The sequence below is a fragment of the Barbus barbus genome (genome assembly GCF_936440315.1).
Source record: "Barbus barbus genome assembly, chromosome: 38".
Classification (NCBI taxonomy): domain Eukaryota; kingdom Metazoa; phylum Chordata; class Actinopteri; order Cypriniformes; family Cyprinidae; genus Barbus; species Barbus barbus.
Window position 1 is genome coordinate 16,906,070 of NC_136716.1, and position 22,697 is coordinate 16,928,766.

The 22,697-nt window shown below is 36.0% G+C and overlaps 1 protein-coding gene across 1 annotated transcript in view; it reads left to right on the forward strand.

The window, feature by feature from the left end:
- The window catches only part of LOC306857817 (voltage-dependent T-type calcium channel subunit alpha-1G-like), a gene marked incomplete at both ends in the record, with an annotated part of 249,448 nt that overhangs the window by 174,118 nt on the left and 52,633 nt on the right, over positions 1 to 22,697 (forward strand). The window contains 8 exons of the mRNA XM_079398001.1: positions 4,121 to 4,186; positions 6,060 to 6,134; positions 7,483 to 7,576; positions 8,394 to 8,575; positions 9,862 to 10,341; positions 10,532 to 10,632; positions 14,964 to 15,087; positions 21,390 to 21,458. Coding sequence (XP_079254127.1) covers positions 4,121 to 4,186; positions 6,060 to 6,134; positions 7,483 to 7,576; positions 8,394 to 8,575; positions 9,862 to 10,341; positions 10,532 to 10,632; positions 14,964 to 15,087; positions 21,390 to 21,458 — 1,191 coding nt within the window. The remainder of the gene's footprint in view (positions 1 to 4,120; positions 4,187 to 6,059; positions 6,135 to 7,482; positions 7,577 to 8,393; positions 8,576 to 9,861; positions 10,342 to 10,531; positions 10,633 to 14,963; positions 15,088 to 21,389; positions 21,459 to 22,697) is intronic.

The following is a 22,697-nucleotide window of genomic DNA, read 5'->3' on the forward strand; positions in this document are numbered from 1 at the left end:
CTTGAAAAATTCATTTTTACGTATAGTATTGTTCTTCTGGGCAGTCGTGGCCTAATGGATAGAGAGTTGAACTTATAACCCGAAGGTCGTGGGTTCGAGTCTCAGGTCCGGCAGGGAGTGAATACACTCTCTCTACCCTCAATACCCACGACTGTGGTGAGACCTTGTGGTGAGAGCAAGGCACCCAAGTGCTCCCTGGGCACCGCAGCATGGCTGCCCACTGCTCCGGGTGTATGTTCACTAATGTGTGTACACTTGGATGGGTTAAATACAGCACAAATTGCGAGTATGGGTCACCATACTTGGCCACACACCACTTCCCTCCCTCCCCTCCTGTGTCTTTATCGATATAGTTGTGGTGTGGACAGACAACATAAACCCCTTTTCCACAGCAGGAACTTTCCCCAGGAACTCTGTGCATTTCCACCATAGGAACCAGGATCTAAATAAAGTTCCGGGTACAGATTTGCCCCTCGGATAGTGCCTGCTCATGAGGTACACTCTTAAAAATAAAGGTGCTTCACGATGCCGAACTTGCAAAGTCCAAACTACCGAGGATTCAAGTCTGAAATTTGCGTATATATTGAGAAAGGCACGCAGACCTAAGTCACCAGACAATTTGCCTAATCCTCTCGGTACTTTAGACCGCGATGGAAAAGCAGACAGCAACAGGTCTGGTGTAAAAAAAAAAAAGTTCCTGGGACAAACTGTTCCAGGTAATTTCGGTGGAAAAGTGGCTATAGTGTAGAGTATTTAATTTGTGACACAACTATTTTTTTTTACTTTATTTGAGCTAAAAAAATAGTTGAATGTATGATACTGTTTTGATAAGTCATCTTGAAAAAAAAACATTGGAGATTTCTGTCTTTCTCATTCAAGTAGATAGCAGTTTAATAGCTGTCTGGGAGCGTTTCCAAGATGGCTGCCGAGTAAACTGAATTGGGGCTTTGCACCACAGAAGTACAGAAACAACTGACAAAGTGTAGTGTCATTGTCAAAGCTGCTTAGGACAGACACTTGGAAAGCGTGTTGCTTTGTCACATTGTGCCTGGTTAGGACACTGTGTTGTATTATATATTCAGCCAGAAGTGATGAGTTTCTTGTTCTGTGTATAATAGTACATACTCCACACTCATGAGCACCCCTTCTTATCCTCCTTCCTTCATTCTTTATCACCTTCTTTTTCCATGATCTTATGAGACAACTTATCTCCCAATGCATAGCATCCATTCTTCTCTGACAGAAAGACAGACACGCATACAAAAATGGCCAGGCTCAAGATAAATCAGAGATATAAATGTTATACCTATGTATCATTTTGGGTGGAGGGGTTGTTTTATTACTGTCTCTTTGGAAAGAGGCGAACCGAATCACGCAAGTTGGCGTGTGTATACGGTATAAAAATAAAAATATGATTTGATTACCTTTATTTTTATGGTATGAGGTATGATCAAGTTTTGAAATAAAATTTTCACATGCAGTCTTGTTGTTTGGCATTCTAGTGGATGTAAATGAGTTTATCTCATGATAAATGTTACTGTAAATCTAAGACCTGACAGCTTTGTTTTGAACTCTGCTCACTTGGTGGATTCAGAAGATTCGTAAACGTTTAATGAAAAAAGTATCTCTAGATTTTGATCGATTGTTCAATTGAGCAAAATCATTGTTAGAATAACGAACAGATGAATCAAAAATGATAAAGTACTGTTTTTATAACACCTCATTAGAGCAACAAAAAGAGCAAGAAAACACGTAATTGAAAACTGGTTTGTCATTCATATTCATTTACATAATATGAAAGTTCTGGAGTTTTAGTATTATCTGGACGGAGTTCAGTTCTTTGCTTTTTTCCCATCTCTAAAAGGTGAGTGTGCCTCTCCTGTGCCTCCCTGCCAGACAGAAATAGCTTTCATACTGCATCATGGCAGCTTAGAGGAAATTATATTGCTTAAAAGCCTTCAAAATAAACTCTTTAGTCTTAAACAAGAGGATAGCCCACACTCATCTGACCCCTATCTGCCGTTACCTTTGCTAAGTGCATCAGATATTATAATCTCTTCCCAACTGATCTGATGCTAATGGGAGTGTCAGGGTACTGTGTTCTCCCGCTCTCCCCTTCAACTGACAAACACTGCTGGCTTAATATTTTAACCTTACATAGTTTTCTGCAAACATGGTGTTTATTTTTAGTTGGTCGAACTTTTCAGTGCGTCAGGGTTGCTGGGGAAACCGGTGGCTGAATGACGCGTGTGAAGCAGAGAGATCAAGGGCCGGGATGAATGTTCCTTCAACAGCATAATGTCCCATCCACTGAAGCAAATAGCTTCATGTAACCACACTGCTCTAAACAGGTGGTCTTGGTTGGACTAGCATTTCAGCATGTTCAATGGTCTACTTTATTGGTTATATGCTGGATTTTTTTTTTACTACTGTATTTGTGTCCATCTTTGCACAGACACCTCCACAAGGCATTTATTTGATCAAATCCTTTAAAAACAGTAATATTATGAAATATTAAAATAACTGTTTTTATTTTAATACATTTTAAAATGTAATTTATTACTGTGATGGCAAAGTTGAATTTTCAGTCTTCGGTGTCACATGATTTTTCAGAAATTATTCTAAACGATGATTTGGTGTTCAAGAAACATTTCTTGAAAACAGTTGTGAATAATTTTTTGTTAAAACTGTAATACTGTTTTATATGATTATTTTTTAATAAAAGTAAACTTAAATGTTTTACTGTCACTTTTGATCAATTTAATGCATCATTGCTGAATACAAGTGTTAAAAAAATTCTTACAGACCCCAAACATTATTATATTATATTATATTATATTGTATTGAGTACCGTCAAACGATTCATCATGATTAATCGCATCCAAAATAAAAGTTTTTGTTTACATAATATATGTGGGTGTACTGTGTATAAAGTAGTCAACATTTGAAGTGGATCAAAAAAGTTAATCAAAGTTGTCCTAAGACAAGAATGCATTTTGGTTTTAGGTTTTAGGACAACTTTGATGAAAGGTTTTGATCCACTTCAAATGTTGACTAGTGTATTTATTTTGTATATATAAATGCACACATATGCACGTGTATATTTAGAAAATATTTACATGCATATATTTATATTTATATAATTTATATTATATATAACTATTTAATATATAAACAGCATATTCATCTTATATATGTGCATGTGTGTGTATTTATATATAGATAATAAATATACACAGTACACACACATATGTAAACAAAAACTTTTATTTTGGATGCGATTAATCGGTTGACAGAACTAATTATATTATATTATTACTTTTATTATTATTATTATTAAATAAGTTATAACATAATTATTTTGCGTAATTTTAGACACACATACATATAATCATCTGAAATCCTCTGAAAAGACAGCAAAGCAGACACAAAAGGTGACAAGTTGTTGCATGACATGCTCAGAACTGTGTATGCCAAGAAAGAGTGGCCAAATTTTATGTTCTAGTTCTTGTTATAGGCAGTGAGTGACAATAAAATGACTAAATGTGTTGTTATTCTTGTTGGACATAATTTTCCAAGAATTTCAGAACTTAAAAAATGGGTTGTGCACCAAAGAGAGTTGTAATTTGGCCCAAGGCAGAATCTGTTCTTTTTTTTGTAATTCAAATAGCTTGTTGAAGTAAAAGAAAAACATAAATTTTATATGCATAGGATATTTGTCAATTGCATTCATTCGCTGGATTTAATTAGCTGATTTACTGTGACAGTTTCACAATGTGAAAAATTCAATACATGGTATCTCAGAGGAGCTAGAGAGAAAAACAAAAGAGTTCATCTATTTCAGAGAATAAAAGAGCCAAGTATTGATACTTGCAGTTGCAGCATTTTAAATATGGGCAACAACTACACAAACTCACTGTACCGAGAATACTTGCAGCCTAAACTCCACCCAACATGCAAAATTGCTTTTACTTCAACAGAAATGAAGTTTGGTGAAATGTGGGAGTCCAATTTCTCATAATGTGTCTTTGTCAATTTTCTAACACTTTCTGTGCTTTTTTCCCCTTCTATCTTACCTTTTCACTCTGTGTGGTAAAATCCTAACACGCATCCACTTTAGGAAATAACCAAGAAGGAAGATTTGCATGGCCAGCTGAGCTGTATTCAGCTGCCTATAGACTCAGGGGTATGTAGCACTCCACATGATGTAACTCAGTGAGACTAACCAGGAGGACCATTGCGTTTGTGGACAGTGTCACTTGTGATTGTTTCTTGTAGAAGCAGACTTGACTCAAAGTCTTTCTTCAGGTTCACTTGCTCAATGCCTGGCGGCAGAGTACAAACCTTGTAGAGCCTCATGTTTTATTTTATCTGGCTGAAAGGATGTGTTTGGGCTTATGGAAAGCCTGAGTGAAATTAGACAAAGCCAGAAAGACTGCTGTGCAAAAGCAAATAAGGCAACTGGGAAGTCCTTTTGAATAGATCTCAAAATCGTTTAATATGCGGATACGTCTCTTAATACCTCTTTACTTTAGTTAATTTGATCTTGTAGAATTGCTCTGCATGGTCTCATCAGTTTTTAACTAGACTTTTATTTGAATAGCCCTCCGCTGAGTTCAGTAGCTCAGCAATTGAGAAAGTCCATTCAGTGAGCCAGAGCTGAGTGGAAGCACTTGACCCTGTTGAGGAGACTCGGTCTGTTTGTGGTTCTGGACATCACATCCCGTGTTTGTTTTCATTCATGCAGCTGTGCTAGGTGACACATGCAGTGGAAGGCCGTAAAATGGAGATGGGGTTTGAACTGTCTCTTACACCTTCCAGTTCTTCACCTTGACAATCAAATTACATAAACCTATTCTGCTAGTCCTTACTCAGGGGCTATTAACACGTCAAAACATGCCTAAAATCTCTCTATCAGCAAGGTTGGTCGAGCCCAGTAGAATTCCCAAATTAAGATCTGTGATTGTTAAGCAGCAGTTGCACAGCAACCTTAACATCTTAATTGACAGTACAGCCCCAGTAGACTTTCTTTCACACCTTGTACCTGACCAAAGCAGTTCTAGCAAACAAAATTGAAAACTGAAATTATTCAGTTATTCATTGAAAACCTTGTCATTAACAAGAAAAGTACAACACACTCTCAGGGGAATGTGTGAGTTTTCAAATTTAGTTGCAAATTTGAATGAATTCGTACTGCTTACGACCCACAGAGGATTAGGTTTAGGGATGGACATTCATGCTTCATTTTATTCCTAAAAATGTAGTAAGTTCATATGAATTCATATGAAAATCACCACCAATTTGCCACCAGTTTATAAACCAAAACATAAAACAGTTGTGTTTTTTTCTTGAGATCAGGTTGGAAAAGTAGCAATGTCGGATTCAAAAATAAATCTTTTTTTTTTCCAAAACTGATTTGAATGATTTGTTCACAAATCTGTTTATTATTTTGAGTCAACTATTTTCAATACTTTGTAATCTGCAAAGATGATCTGAATGATTAATTTATAAATCTGGCTTGTGAACAAATCACTATTTTGAGTCAAAAATTTTCAATCAATTGATTCAGTTCACAAAATTGGTCTCAATTGGTTTGTTCACAAATCTGATTTGTAAACAAATCATTCTTTTGAGTAAATTTGTTCAATGAATCAATTGATTCAGTTCATAAAACTGGTCTGAATGATTTGTTCACACATCTGTTTGATTTGTGAACAAATTATTTCTTTTGATTCAAATCTTTTCAATGATTCAATTGCTTGACTTTACAAAACTGAATGATTCTTTCAAAAACTGGACGTATTCAGTTCCTGAAATCTAGTTGCAGCTATTAACATCTCTGTATACATAATATAATGTTATTTAATTAAATAAAATATAAGTTTTTTAAAAACATGATGGTGAACTATTGCTTTAATAAAGCTTTTAATGGTCTTAATTGATTTTACATAGAATACAATAGCCAACAGCTTTTTGTTAGTGCGTAGGTCAAAAAGTCAGGGAGCTTGTTTAGCTAATATTATAGTTTTGTAACGTTTCTGCTACATCTCTTTGTTCAGAAAGGCCATGTGGGAGTGAGAATAGTCAAGTCCAATCCAGACACATCATCCACAGTGCTCATTTCTGAGCATTCAGTGAGTAACAGTGGGTGCTTATGCTAAGCTAACCGCTAACTGCACCTGGTGCCCAGCAGACGGTGGTGGCCTGTTTCTGAGGATGCTTTGTAATGCCTCTCTGCTAGTTCAACCTATCACAGCTGTGTTTTGTTTTACTCTTCACTGTTGGTGAGAAGGGGCAAGGAGTCCCCCTCTCCTGTCATCACTTACAGAGCTCGACTCCAGTGTCATAACTCTTTCAAGTTTTGTTTTTGTTGCCTTAGTAATGTAGATATTGTGTTATTCCCTATTGACAAGTCCTGTTTTTGTTGTAGTTATAATGTGAATTAATTGCTGTTCGATTGTGCTGTGTCTAGTGTTGCAATGATCCCACTGGTTTCAATGCGACTCAGATTTGCTTTGTTTATTTACCCATTTACAGAGCCATTACTAATGCATTGATTTTTTATTTTTTTTTCAGAAAGTTTTGATTTAGATTTATGTTAATAAGTGAAGCCAATGGGATGCATTGTTTGTAGGTACAAGGTTTGTCAGAATAGTCTCCACTGTGTTCTCTTTGATCATTAGTGCTGTAAAGTACTATGGTAAATGTATGCTGAGATTAATGAGTTTGACATCCTGTAACCACATGATAAGAAAAAGATATTAATCCTTTATGATCTTGCTCATATTTGATTTAAATTAGAGTCGGCCCACAAATAGACACCCTAATGGTCAAACTGAGAGAGTGATCCATGTCCTCAGACAGTGATGTCTGTTTTGACAAACCACCCATGGTTGAAGTTCTGTGCTAGACCACACTGAAACACTCTCGGCATGAAGCCATTTTAAGACCAGCCCAAGACTGGGGATGAGGAGGATACAGGCCAAACAATGTGATGAGCCCTCTGATAAAAATAGCAGTTTATTTCTCCTGCCTGATCATTGTACGTGCCTGCTCTACTGGTGCTGCTCCTTCAGTGAGCCGAGAACCCCCCCCCCCCAACACACACATATTCACCCGCATGTGAATGTGACTTACGCTAATATAGCAGATGGTCTGACCATGAAATCATCTGCTTAAAAATACACTCAAAGATACATTTAACTAATATTTAGTACACAGTACTTGTGGTTTCAGGGTGGTCGTGCAACCTGGTATTGTCAAATGCATGCCGGCACTGTGTTTTTGTGGATTACCCCGACCAGGATGTCTCTCCCTTAGATACCAGTCACCCTCTGGCCTTTTTTGAGGGCCGGCTGGGGTGGGGGAGACCACACCCTCACCCACCTGCCTGTGCCTCACCAATATGCAATATGCTTCTTTAATCCCCAGCAATATCTAAATCTGGTAACTAATCTTTTATATCTTCCACATTTGATAAAGGGAGATGCCTCAAAGTCTGGTTCTGAAGCGGATTTCTATGCACGGAGCTTGGAGGATGTTTCAGGATGTAAGAAGGATCTATCTGCATCATCTGGTGAGATCCACAGAACATAGTTTGCATGGAAGCACATGGCATATTTAGGACTCAACAAAAATGTTTTTGTTTTTTCCGCCCTGCTGGCCAGTAGATTTTTATTTTCCATGCAAACAAATTCACTTGCTCCACCAAAAAAATAAATTAAAACATTAATTATTCATTTATTTATTTGTTTGTTTTGTGAGAGAACTTTATTTGAGAGAAATATTTATTAATTTATATTTTATATTAGACTCTTACAAGTTCATTACAACCACAGTTTTTGAGGTCATTATCTTTATTATTTTTTGCTTATCTATCTATCTATCTATCTATCTATCTATCTATCTATCTATCTATCTATCTATCTATCTATCTATCTATCTATCTATCTATCTGTCTGTCTGTCTGTCTGTCTGTCTGTCTGTCTGTCTGTCTGTCTGTCTGTCTGTCTGTCTGTCTGTCTGCCTGTCTGCCTGTCTGTCTGCCTGTCTGCCATATTTAATATATGCTGATATTGTTTTTGTAGGACACAAGCCTGCAATTTTTAATATTAAAGACTTGATTGAGGTGCACTCTTATAATTTGAAATCCACAGACTAACTTCTTTGCAATCCCAGATACCCCTTTACCCTTCTAACAATGGGGTTATATTTTGTATTTTTTTTTGTCATTTTGACATGATGCATTGCAATCCTTTTTGAAGATTAAAGCCTGCCTGAAAAATTCATGCTTGAAATGGTTCCTAATAAAATTTTCAGCTGTCTGTCATGTTTAGTTGCTTCAATTGTGATGTTGAGCTTACTATCCTGTCCCTTCCTTTCTGTACTCGCAGTAGTGCCCATCAATGGCCATGTGGATTTGAAGAGCAGCCTGACCCCTCCCCTCATCACTCACACGGCTGCAACACCCATGCCCATCCCTAAGATATCAGGAGGAGGAGATCCGGCGCTAGGCTACGAGTCCCGTAGAGGCAGCAGTGTCTCCATGGATCCAAGTGGCCAAGACAAATCTCCAGTCAGTAGCTATCGTTCTCTGTCTTGATACAGGAAGTTTTTTTTCTTGCTTTTTTGCTATAATGCATATTAGTTTCGTTACTCTCATTTAGGTGATTAAGTAAGACTTGTAGGGTCACTTAGTAATATAATTTAATATAATAATCAGTGTTGGGGAAAGTTACTTTTAAAAGTAATGCATTAGAATATTGTGTTACCCCCTAATATGTAACTAATCGAGTAACTTAGTTACTTTTTATTGAAAGTAATGTGATGCATTCATTTTGCGTTACTTTTCTCATCTGTGCTGGGCTCGCTTGTTCATTTTTAATATAAAAAGTTCTGTTTTTGGCAAATGTAAAAGACATTTCGTTCCCTCAGGCTGAAGGAAATGTGAATTCACACTCAAACAAACTTTCTGCTGTGCTTCCTATCCGGATTGCATGACGAAAAGGATGCAGGAGAAGAAAGTTCCTCACTCTTCAGCAATAAAAACTGAAACACAAATGTTATGTTTATCTTAAGTTATTTTTGCTTAGTACGGTTGAATTGGATCATTGAAGGTCAACAGTAAAGACATTGGATAATAAAATGGGATTAAATACATAAAGGATATTTGTGCTTATAAGTTATAACAATTATTTTGCATAATTTTAGACACATATAAATATAATAATCTGAAATCCTTTGAAAAGGATTTTAACATATTTAATTATTTCAGGTTTGCGTCATATTCTGAGTTTGCATTTCACAGTTTTGATTCATTTTGAGGAATGCTGAATCTGTTTTTGTGCAAGTGAGTAAATGAGTAAATGCATGTTCACATTTAGTCTAGAACTACAGTAACATCATGTGCACACAGCGCACATAACGCCTCAGCACTTACTCCCAATTTCTCTCAACATGGGGACAGAGGAGCTGTCAGTCAATAAATAGGAAAATAAAGTAACTGGCGTTACTTATTTGAAAAAGTTACTCAATTATTTTCTTGTAAATTAAAAAGTAATGCATTACTGTGCTACTTAAAAAAATAATCTGATTACGTAACTCATGTTACTTTAATGCATTACCCTAAAACTGAATATAGTATAATATAATATAAATTATAGAATTCAGAATGTAAAATATATTTTTTACATGTATAATATGTTAAATATATGAATAATGAGTACATGTGGTGCAGTTGGCTTCAAATTTTTTGTTCTATATTTCAGTGTGATTTTGACAAAAACGTTGGCACACAGGTTTTACAATTAGCCAATGAAATGACTTAATTGAGAGTAACACATTCCACCCATCTCTCTGTAGTCGAGTGTACGGAGCTCCCCAAATGCCCCCTGGAGTTCAGCCAGTAGCTGGAACAGCAGGCGCTCCAGCTGGAATAGCCTGGGCCGAGCCCCCAGCCTCAAGAGGCAGAAACGCCAGTCTGGCGAACGCCGCTCTTTACTATCCGGCGATGGCCAGTCCAGCTCCGATGAGGGAGATGTGGGAGAGAGTGGAGGCGGAGGCGGCTTGTCCGAGGGCGATGATGCCTCCCTCGCCAGGACGGACTCCCTGGGCCAGAGGCCTCGGCACAGACGCATGGAATCCCTGGAGACACGTAGCTCGTTTGATCTGCCTCCAGACACCCTGCAGGTACCATACATGCATCGTTCTGCCAGCATACACAGCACCCGGCCGCCCAACTTCCTCAGCAACGGCAAGAGTTCTCCATCTGCAGCCACCACGCAGCTTTCTCTAGATGAACACCACAGCGAGGATGACAATGCAGATGATGAAGGAAACCTGGTGAGAAAAGCTACACTTGATTTATTAGTTATTTTCAGTTCCTTCCAATAGATTCATCACAAACATCTACAATTTTTTTTCTATTCAATTCACTGTTATAAGATCACAGGAAACAGGACTTCTATATCTTCTGCTGCCAACAAAACTAACTTACTGGTCCTATAATCTCATGTGGTCATCCGTCTTTTAGAGTCGGAAGGCTCGTCTCTTCCGCTGGCTGGAGCACAAGCAGCCCCAGTGGTGTCGGGAGAGGGTCACCTGGTCTCTTTATCTGTTCCCCCCACAATCACGGTAAGTTTCTGTTGCTTTCTTGGCACACTCAGTCATTCCTTCTGAAAAGACCATCTTATATATCTTATATATTGAGGAGGGCTCAGCATAAATTGTGTTATATTGTGTGTTTTTCACCCATAGGAATAGTTGCCTTATGTTAGTAGATTATCAGTTTCTGGAATATTATGCACCCAACAACCATACCCAACCCAGGCTCATTTATACATTATATATTACGTTAGTACAGGTACGTATTTCTGTGCTTTTATTACGTTGCTTGAGGTATGTTTTGCGGCTGTTCAGAATTCAAACATCCATGGAGTGTGGCTAAAAGTTAATGCTCTGTCGTGATGAAAATATCCCCTACATCAAACCCAACCCTAAACCTACCCAATATTGTTAACAAATGCAAAAGTGATATAAAAACGCATTTGTTGATTCAGCCATGCTATTTTAACTTCCTCATGCTGATTTGAGCTGTTTTGTATCGTGTGAGCTTCTGAGCAAACCTTCTGAATTAGAAAACTCGTGCATATGAAGCTGTATATGTGAAGACAAAACATTCAAAAGTATCAGTTTTCATATCATAGCGCAGGATGTAAAAATTATCATAACATAATATTCTGCAAGTAACTGTGTGAAAATTAGGCTTTATTAATCAAAACTTCGCACCTGTAAATCATACTTTGTGTTAAAAGGAATACAAGTTTCTAGTGTTCATTTCAACTGGAAACTGCAGTGATTTGTACGTATAGGTACTTTTTTATTCAGTTTTGCAGAAATGTATATAGAGGCACGTCTTTCCAATGAGCCGTAGACCATACCATATTCAAAGTCACTGAAATACTGTCTTCCCCATTCTGATGCTCAGTTTGAACTTCAGCAGATCGTCTTGACTGAGCTTACATGCTTAAATGTATTGAGTTGCTGCCATATGATTGGCTGATCTGATATTTGTATAAACGAACAGTTGAACAGGTGTACAAATAGCGTGGCTACTTTATGGAAGTTTATAGCTGTGTTTGAAATCGCACCCATATACCCTCATTCACTGTTTCCTACATTAGTCCACTAATATAGTTCAATTGAACAAGTAAATGAAAACTAGTGAGCAAATTTGAACTCTGAGCTGCTGCTTTTATGTAGTTTGTACTTGTACCTGTTTAATAATTATTTAAAACTAAGCAAACTGGCAGCTCCTGTAGGGATGAAAAGATTTATCTTGAACTCCGTCATGGCATCTAGCATGTATATAACTTAATTAAACTACTTAATAATCAATTAAAAAGAAATGTATACATTGTACAAGGGGTTTGTAAAACTGGATGGATGACACTTCTGCAGGCGCCATCTTCTGGCGAGACGTATGAATTATTTCGGCACGACCCTCATGGTGAATTATGGGTATTCTCTAGCCGTTGAGCACACTCATTATTGCATTGCATTATGGGATTGAATGAGTGCACTCGATAACTTCCGCTATACTGTCGGACATCACTACAAATGGCTATTTAAGGGTATAGGGGGAGGTTTTGGACACAGTCAATGAGAAGTCCTCACCTGCAGTATAAATCTTCCTGGTTAAATATCTTAAGAAGTCTGCTGGGGACACAAGCTGTCCAGCATCCAAATCACAACATATGCTGGTCATTTCAGCAGGTGAGTCACATTTATCATAGTACCGTGGCTCGCATTCAATACGGCAGTTTAGGTTACCCCCCAAGCCTTAGAAAACACCTTCATGAAGATGCTTAAGGGGTGAGAAATCTCCTGTAAGCCTTTGCCTTAGGCGTCTTCTTGGTCTTCCCCTTCCTCTAATTTCTTTCCAGTGCTTTCCATTTTTGAAGTTTGTGTCTGCTCACATTAAGCTCCATGGAGGCTTCACTTATTATAGGGAGGGGAGAGGAAAGAAGAACTCAGCATTGCATGTTACACTCTGTCAGCGCTTTACTAATTAAACATCAAACAACCTCAGATCATCCTCCTCCTCCTCCTCACTGTGCGAGCCCTGGAGGATGCAAGTGATCACCACTTTGCACTGTTATGACATGCAGACTGGCATACATTGGTGTCAACAAAACCAAAGCAAAAAGGCTTGTGAATTTAGTTTGTCCATCTGTGCGTGTTCACTATAAGAAGATCGGCTATGTCATATTGGCAATCAAATTTAATTATGTAAGATTGAGCATTAAGTGTTTGGATTGGCCTGGTAATTGTAATTTTTAAATGAATATACATACTATATGTACAGTATGTATATACTACTGTTCAAACGTTTGGGATTGGTAAGATTATTTTATGTTTTTGAAAGTCTCTTATGCTTAACAATCTGAAGTTATTTGATCAAATCTGCAGTTATTTGATCAAAAATAATACTATTTGTAAAGTATAATTTAAATAAAATATCTATTCTAATATACACTAATGGTAAACAGTTTTGAATGAAGATTTTTATGCTAATTATTAAAAAAAGCTAAATACAAATATAACAGGAAAATTTTGTGATGTCAAAACTGAAGTCAGTCTTCAGTGTAGCATGATTCTTCAGAAAACATTCTAATATGCTGATTTGGTGCTTAATTTTTATTGGTACACAATTATTCATATTGGTTTTATCGTCAATGTTGATTTTCTTTGTCTATTTTATATATTATTTATTTTGTATTTATTTTATTAATATATTGATATATTAATGTATTTATTATTTTATTTTATTTATTAATCAGCAGAAAAAAAAAACAGTTTTCAGCATTAATAATAAATGTTTATTGAGAACAAAAACAGCATCAATTTGAATTATTTCTGTAGGATCATTTGACACTGAAGACTGGAGTAATGGCTGCTGAAAATTCAGCTTTTCTATCACAGAAATAAATAAATTAAAATAAAAACAGTTCGCTAATAACATTCTAATAACAATTCACAGTATAACTTTTTTTACTGTATTTTAACCAAATAAATGCAGCCTTGGTGAGAATTTTTCAACATTTGAAACTTTTAATTATCCCAAACTTTTGACCGATCGTGTATTTTGAAATGTCATTTATTCCTATGATTTTTGAAAGTAAATTGTATTATTTCAACTTTTGAATTCATATCTACTCAGAAAACAGCTAACTGGGTAGTGAGGCAGTATGGCGGCAGCCTTAGGTATTGGACACCGCATTAGACTTCTCTCCCAATTTCACCCCGGCATGACCACACTCCCAGCATGAGCGATCGGGGCTGAGAGAGGCAGGTTGGCATGACAACGGCGCAGAGTTTGCCGTCTGTTCCCACACAGTGTCGTTCTGAGCATAAATTCTTTAACATCAGGCCAAGTCTCTGAGACATTAAAGAGAACTGAGCACTATGCATTCATAAAAGGAGTCATGCCACCACGCAGTATGTCTTATGGCAGACACACGTTCTTGCATACGTTTGTCATAAGTTCAACTGAAGTGAAATGGAGGAAAAATTGTGCATGTAGTTCTCTTGTTATGAATTAACCCGAAGTAATGCCTGTCATGATTGTTAACATCTCATACCTGATACGTTAAATGAATGGACTGCCAAACTGTTTTTTTGTTATTATTGTCATAACGTTTTATCATTAGTGATAGTATATATAGGATGGGACTAAAAATGCTGTTTTTGTTTCCAAAATGATAAATGGATGTTACTTTGCAGCATGTCAAAATGTTGCAACAGTGTAGCATTGTATTCTTTTAAACATCTAAATAGAATAGACATTAATTAAAGGAACATTCACCCAAAAATGAAAATTAACTAAAAATGTACTCATTCTCAGGACATCCAAAATGTAGATGTTTAGAAATTTAGCATTACTGTACTTGCTTACCAATGGATCTTCTGCAGTGAATGGGTGCCGTCAGAATGAGAGTCCAAACAGCTGATAAAAACATCACAATAATCCACAAATTATCCACATGACTGCAGTCCATCGTTTAACATTGTGGAAGTGAAAAGCTGCATGTTTGTAATAAATAAATCCATCATTAAGATGTTTAACTTTAAACTGTCGCTTCTGGACACAAGGGAAGAATCTTAATCATGGATTTGTTTATTACATTTGTTTATTGTTTATTACAAACAGTTTTTCGTAGAGGAAAGTCAGTCATACAGAGTTCAAATAATATAAGGGTGAATAAATGATGAAAGTCGTCTCATTTTGGGCACACTATTCCATTAAGAAAAGCTCTACTACTGTAGTCTCACAGAAACTAGTCAAACTTTGTGACCTATTTTTTAGTGGAAATCAGTTTCTTGTTTATTAACTTTATGATCAACATGATGTTGAATGTTTGCATTACTCAGCCCACCATGTCTGGTGTGATTATGTCTTGCAGGTTTCGTGTGACCTGCAATAAAATCATCACTCACAAGATGTTTGACCATGTGGTTCTTGTCATCATCTTTCTAAACTGCATCACCATTGCCATGGAGAGGCCCAGAATCGACCCCTCCAGCGCCGTGAGTAATGTTACCTCATACACATTCACACACGCAAGCATGCCATTTAAAACAACTTTTGCTGTAGGAATAATAGGTCAGACAATTGAAACACTTATCTGACATGGTTTTTAATCAAAAACGTTCACAACATTTTCATACAGCTTTTGCAGTGTAAGGATTTGAACTTATTAAAATTCTGATAGCAATCATGTGACAGTTGAAAAAAACAGGTACTAGGTTAGATTTTCTTTTAGGTCTAATGCTCCCTCTTGTTCTTTGGTCTCAAGGGTATATAGCTTTTATTTTATTTTATTTTATTTATTTTTTTATTGTATTTTTTATTTTAATTTTATTGTATTTTTTATTGTATTTTTTTGTTTTATTTTATTTATTTATTTATTATTATTATTATTATTATTATTTTTTTTTTTATTATTATTTGCGTCTGTCTGTCACTAGGATTTGCAATTGTGTACTTGCTTGTAATGCCCTTAGTTAATCAGGACATTATTTTCCTGCTGCCCCAGAGTGTTAAGTCACATGGAATTTACAGTTCAGGTTATTGGCTCAAAAAAATTTCCGCAACCGATTACCCATGAATAAAAGCTCTGGTCTGCATGTGCCAGCTGAGCAACTTTGTGATGAATAGGAATGCTAACTGACACTCAATGTCAGGCCTCTGAACTGCATATCTGTCATTTCCAGATTCTAAAACTGGGCGATCGTTATGGTAGTTAGTGTGTTATTCTAGCATGTGTCCATAATTATTACCTTGTCTAACTGGTTGTTTTGTTTGTGACTAAGTAGATTAAAAGTAGATTATTAGACGACTTGGGAGTTGGATGGATTTGCTGTTCTTTTAAAATGTTAAAATGGAAATATTCAATTTGTTATTCATGCTTTCTTACAGACCCAAAGGACACAATCAGCTTGGCTTAAATGCTTTGCTACATCTCATTATCAGTTTTGTATGTTTACTACTTTCAGCAGTTACATGCCCCTCAGGACACCTACAGTTAGACAGAAGAGAAAGAAGAAAGCAAGAAATGTTTCCTTTCTTATCTAGAGCATAATAGTTCTAAGAGTCAAAATTGCTACACTTCATATACAGTTGTAAACTGGCTTCATGTCCATGAGTTTCCATGTAGATTTAAATCCAGTTATATGGACTTGTTCACAGAATAGAGTTGTATTTAGTTTTTTCACATTTATACACATTCTTGATTTGGAACAAAAAAAATTGAAAAAAGGAACAAGTAAACCCCCCCCCCAAACTGATGAAGGATTCTTTCAGTAATGGAAACAGAGGACCTTAAAGCTTTCTCACGTGTAATGGTTTTCTAAGACACATTATGCAGCATGGAAAGGTTGTTTTCCGTTGTGTTATTTTCCTGAGGTTTAATCCAGTTTTTACCATGTGTGCCTCTGAGCCGCTGATATTTGTTTACTTACCCCTTAAGACGTCCTGTCAGTACTTCATAGAAGAGGAACAATTCTACTTATTTTCCTTCCCTGCACAGGCATGTGATTTTATTTTTAGACTGGTGCAGATGGAACACAGTCTTTTTGCTGTTTAGGAAATTAAATTATGTATTTGCATATGCATAATTGTAAATGCATAGTATGATTATTATGGTTAATGAAAGATGTTACAAAGACAGAAACATTGTTTTTTTTTTTTTTGGAGTAAAATGCAATTGGGATAACAACTAAATTGAAATATTACATTTACATTTAAATACAGAAAAAAGAAAATTAACAAACAAAGATACCAAACAAATGACTTTGCCACATTGCATGTTTTGTCATTTGTGAATGTAAGTAAAATTTGTAAATGTTTTCTGGTAATGACCTGTGACATGTTTGCTAAGGCATGTGTACATTTCATTATAAATCCACAGTATGATATGACATTTATGAGTAATTGCAGAATCTTTGGAGCAGGTAAAGTCAGTTCGGTCCCACTGTCACTGCAGAATTGCGTAACTTTGTCTGTAATAGAACCATCATGTTGAGCTTATGCAAACCATCTCATCTCCTTGATAGACTTGATCTATAGTAACAGGTACCTCACTGAGCTCAGATGTGTATCATCAATATTTCATATGGAGACATTTTTTCATTTGGGTATGAACAAATGCCATCAGACTCCCCACCTGAGTCCCCCTCTGTAGACAAGGCTTGAACATGTCTTTTCAGTGCCCAAAGTAATGGGAAAAGGGTGATGAAAATACCAAGGGGAGTTTTAGCAGCTTTTGATTACTCTTTGCCTCTCTTTCTGTCTCTAGTCACATAACTACCTACACACTGAACGAATGACAAATGCATTTAAATTCAAAAGTGGAACCCCCGAATTACTGATTGCTTTCGATTCACACTAATTTGCTAATGAATCATTTTGATTATTTTGTGAACTAGTGGACAGACTCAAAAACAACAATTTTACAGTTTTAAACGACAGCAATGTTCAGCTGATGATTTTTTTTGAGCAGCACATTATACACATCTATCTATCTATCTATCTATCTATCTATCTATCTATCTATCTATCTATCTATCTATCTATCTATCTATCTATCTATCTATCTTGAAAAACATTTTGTTGTATTTATTCTTGATTTTATGTTAGATTTAACTTGAGTTTTCTCGAGTATTTTTTTGTGTACACAATCACATTAACTGAAACTTTTGCATATATTTTAATTTAAATTTTTTGTTTTGTTTGTCTCTGTTTTCTCCGTCAAGCTAGATGTATTGTTGTGTGTGTGTGCTACCTCAGACATCCAGTAACCTTTAAAAGAATGAGAGTGAAGGACAGTGTTGTCTGACCCTTCTCCTTCAGAGACCAAACACTGTGCTTCTCAGACACGCTCTTCCTCATTCATGAATTCTGACCCGCACATACACACACACGGTTCACTCGGCAATGAATGAAAACAAGCCTCTGAGCAGAATGGAATGGCAAAGACTTCAGTCTGTTTTCAGAAACAATATAAACCACAGTGATGTCAGAAGGAGGCTTTCTCAGAGAGAACAGGAGTTTTAAAACATGATGCTATGACCCACTGAAACATGCATTAGTGGGGGGTCATGGGAAAGATGGCCCCTGGGCCCTGCTGCTCAGACACAGTAGGAGAAGGACAAACAATCTAGAGAGACCATGTTTGAGGAGGAGATCTCCGTTGCTTGTTTTGCTTCCACACCAATTGTTTAAAGTACAAATCAGCTTCTCATCCCATTTCAGCCAGAATCCTTTTCAGAAAGCTTAGCTTTAACACCAAGGTTTATTTGCAAGGTTGAATGAATCCTCAATACCTGTTGACTTAAACGAAATTGCTTGTGGCAGAGCTGAGGGCTGATTTGTATATGGATTCTCATTCTGCTTCAGCTTTTCCATAAAAAGCCAAAATAATCATTAATCACAGTAATAACGTCAAGTTATAGATGAAGAAATTCAGCAATCGATGCCTTGCTCAAAGGAACCATGGTAGCAGCCCTCCACTTAACTGGGTCACCCCTAACTGAGACCGAACTAATAACCTTTGTGTAAGCAGCCCACATTGTTATCCATTAGGCTTTCACAATCTATGCATGCCTGACATAGACAGAGCATGCATAGACTACACTGTGGATATTAATATTTTCTGTCACCCCTAATGCAAACTGCATTGTATTTGTTTAATGTATGTGTTGTTATTTTTTATTTTTTTCTTGTATCGCACAGGACGGTGCAGTGTAGACAGGAAAGTGGAGGGAGAAAGTGGGAGAGTGGGACCAAGACCAAGATAAAGGTTCAAATTGCTGACTGTTTGGTTAGCATCACACTGTAGTGCTTCTACATTGTTATACTCTGTATATTGTTATTTAGGATGCAAGATTAGATCATTTTAAGGCTGATTCAGAGTAAGCCTGATTATTCATATAATAATCATTTTTCAAAACTTTTTTTTGGCAACACTATCATATAGGAACCAGTTCTCACTATTAACTATTTGCTTATTAGCATGGCTATTATTAACATATTGGCTGTTTATTAGTACTTATAAAGCACATATTCTGCATGACCATATCCTACATCCTAATCCTACCCAATGCCTAAATTTAACAACTACCTTACTAACCATTAACAAACAGAAAATTAGGAGTTTGAGGCAAAAATTGTCATTAATGGCTTGTTAATGAATTAATGAAAAAGTGTGACCATTTTTTTTCTTGTTTTTACACAAACTTGCCATGCAGCTTGAGTCATTTACATTTTTTAGATTTATATTCACATCTACAATACCTTTTAAAACTTTGAGGTTGGTAATATTTTTAATAGAAGTCTCTCATGGTCACCAAGACTGCTTTTATTTGATCAAAAATACTGAAAAACAGTATTACAATAAAAAGTTATTACATTTTAAAATGACTGTTTTATATTTTGATGTTTTAAAATGTAATTTATTCCTGTAATGGCAAAGCTGAATTTTCAGCATCATTACTCCAGTCTTTAATCTCACGTTATTCTTAAGAAATCACTCTAATGCTGATTTGGTGCTCAATAAATATTTATAATTATTATTAATATTAAAAACAGTTGTGCTGCTTAATATTTTTGAGGATTCTTTGATGAATATAAAGTTCAAAAGAACAGCATTTATTTGAAATAGATTGTCTTTGCTGTTACTTTTGATCAGTCTGCCTCCTAGCTGAATAAAAGTATTATTTCTTTCCAAAAATAGTAAATACCCCAAACCTTTGAGAGAGTTCATTCTTTCCGTTCTTTCCATTTGGAATTTCTTTTCAATTGTTTCCATCTGTTGTTTCAGAAATGCATAGAATTTGCATAACTGCTCTTCAAAATTGACATTTCCCAGTTCATACACATTGTATATTTTCAGGGCGGTTGTTATAGACGTTGAACAAAAATATACCTAACTGTTTAAAGGAACTATTTCATCCCTAATGAGCACATGACTCTTTCTGTATATCAGCATATCAATGCACCTGTGGTGTTGGCGTCGGGCGAGTCATATTCCTTACACCAGGAGTCTCTAGATTTTAGTGATCTTAGTATGAGAGCATTTTAGGCTGGAGTCTGTTGACAGTGTTGCGGTCTGTTGTAGAAAGAGGAACAAACAGTCCTGGCTCAGGTCAGAGCAGAGAGGTGGAGAGGACAGCACCTGCTGCGTGGGAAGGCCGTGTGGCATGGACGGAGGGCGAGAGGAGCAAGAGGTCTTCGTGTTTGCAGTGTCATTTTAGAATGATAGTGTTTTGTAACAGTCTTAGGTTTATGGATGTGATCTCATGTAACTGTTTACTTTCACTGTAAATGGGAACAATGAAGCATCAAATTAAAATTCAATCAAAATCAAATGTTGGCCTTATATAAAATGTATGTAAAATGACAGTAAAAGTTTCCAGAGGTTACATTATAGTATAATAAAGCAATGTTGAGTGAAATACTAATTCTTAAAGGGACAAAAAGGGTCACATTCTTAGAGTTAGAAGTAGTGCTGGGCAACAATTAATTGTGATTAATTGCATCCAAAATAAAAGTTTATGTTTATATAATATGTGTGTACTGTGTATATGTATTATGTATGTATAAAGACACACATACAGTATATATTTTGAAAATATTTACAAGTATTTACTTTTATATATATTTATATTCATATAATTTATATTAAATATAAATATATTTAATATATAAACAAATATACATGCATGTGTGGGTATTTATATATACATAATAAATATACACAGTACACACATTATGTACACAAAAATGTTTATTTTGTATGCGATTAATCATGATTAATTGTTGCCCAGTACTGGTTAGAAGATGATGATAAAATTTACATAATGGGGGTTTTACCACATAATTTTTTCAGACTTGCAATATAAATGGACCCCAGGGAAGAAAATCATGATTTATGATATGATCACTTTAAGAATTTATTTTATTTTTGGAAGGAATTTTAACTGACACTTTTGTCTTTAATAATAATTATTCAGAATTGATTTACTTCAGAGATGGTTACTGTCATGAAGCTGTTACGTATCCATTTGTTACCCACTGTGTTATCTAGTAGTATCCAGTGAGGATGCTGGAGGAAATTTATTGCATGCAGTGTGCGTGTGAGTATGTGATGTTAATGCCCGTGGAGTACTCAAAGCGTGGGCAGATTCTTAGTCCAATTGATGCCTTCACAGGAGGCACCTCTAATGTGTTATGCCACACACACACACACACACACACACACGAACAAATCTCCTCTGATCCAGCACTGACTCACCCGTCACTTTCCCTGCTTGTCTGGTTCTCTCCGCAGGAACGCATCTTCCTGACGTTGTCCAACTACATATTTACTGCCATCTTTGTGACAGAAATGACAATAAAGGTAGGTGACGGGGTTGGCATTTGTCTCTGTGTGGCGTTGTCACTGACAGAGGGTAAACTAACACACTGACTGGGCCAGAATACCAGCCAAAATCAAACTAACTTCAGTATCCTGTGGCTTTTTTTATAGTGCCCATCTCTCTTAGATCAGTGTGGCTAATGGAGTCTGGTGAAAAACAAATCACAGGATTTTCAGCCTATCTTGCAGCCCTTTTACTTTAAAGAGACAGTTCATTTAAAAATGAAGCTTTTTTTTTTTTTACTCACCGTCATGTCGTTCTAAACCTTTCTTTATTCAGTAGAACACAAAAGGAGATATTTTCAAGGCTCTGCTTATCACCATTTTTCATGTAATTACAAGCTTTTGAGCTTAAATATTCACAGAAAAAAATATTGTCAGTCCTATCTCTTCTTGACACATTTGTGACAGAAGCAGTAATATCTGATCATTAAACAAATCATTCAGTGGAATCATATCTTATCTTATCAATGAATTGCTTGATCCACTTCTCAAATGATTCATTCATCAAAGAAAAGTACAAGATGTTTATTTGATTAAGCAATTTTATCTATTTTTGCTATTTAACATTTTACAGGTATTTAACTATGTAATATGAATTTAATTCAAAGCATTGCTTATCAATGTTGAAAAGAGTTTTCTGAATTTTTTGATAAATATAAATATCAAAAGCATTTATTTGAAATAGAAATCTGTTTGTAGTTGTGCATTATAGTGCACAAGTCATACATACATACTTTTATGATGCTTTTGAGTCAGGTTCATTCATTGCAAAAACAGATCTCTCCTTTTGTGTTTCATAGAATAAAGTAAGTTGTGCAGGTTTGGAACAATGTGAGGGTGAATAAATAATGACAGAATTTTCATTTTGGGTGAATGATCCCTTTAAGGCACTGCTTTCCTTTGACAATTAAAAAAAAGTCTAAACAAAGACTACAGCAGCAAAATATTAAAATCAGGCTCTGACATGTTCAATTGCTGCCATCAGCTGAATTAAACATTTGAACAAATGCAGGTCCTAAAGAGAGCCCACTGACATGAAGTCTATTAAGCAAGACTTGCTCTCTGTTTTCCACTCTTCACCACAGCAGTTAATACTAAGTAGGGGCGGATTGTCTGCCAGATATTCAAATGACTATCGTTGAAATGGAAGAACATGCTGAGGCTTCTCTGGAGAAGACAGAAAAGTTCATAGGTGTCAGTCACAAAGGTCTAGGGTTT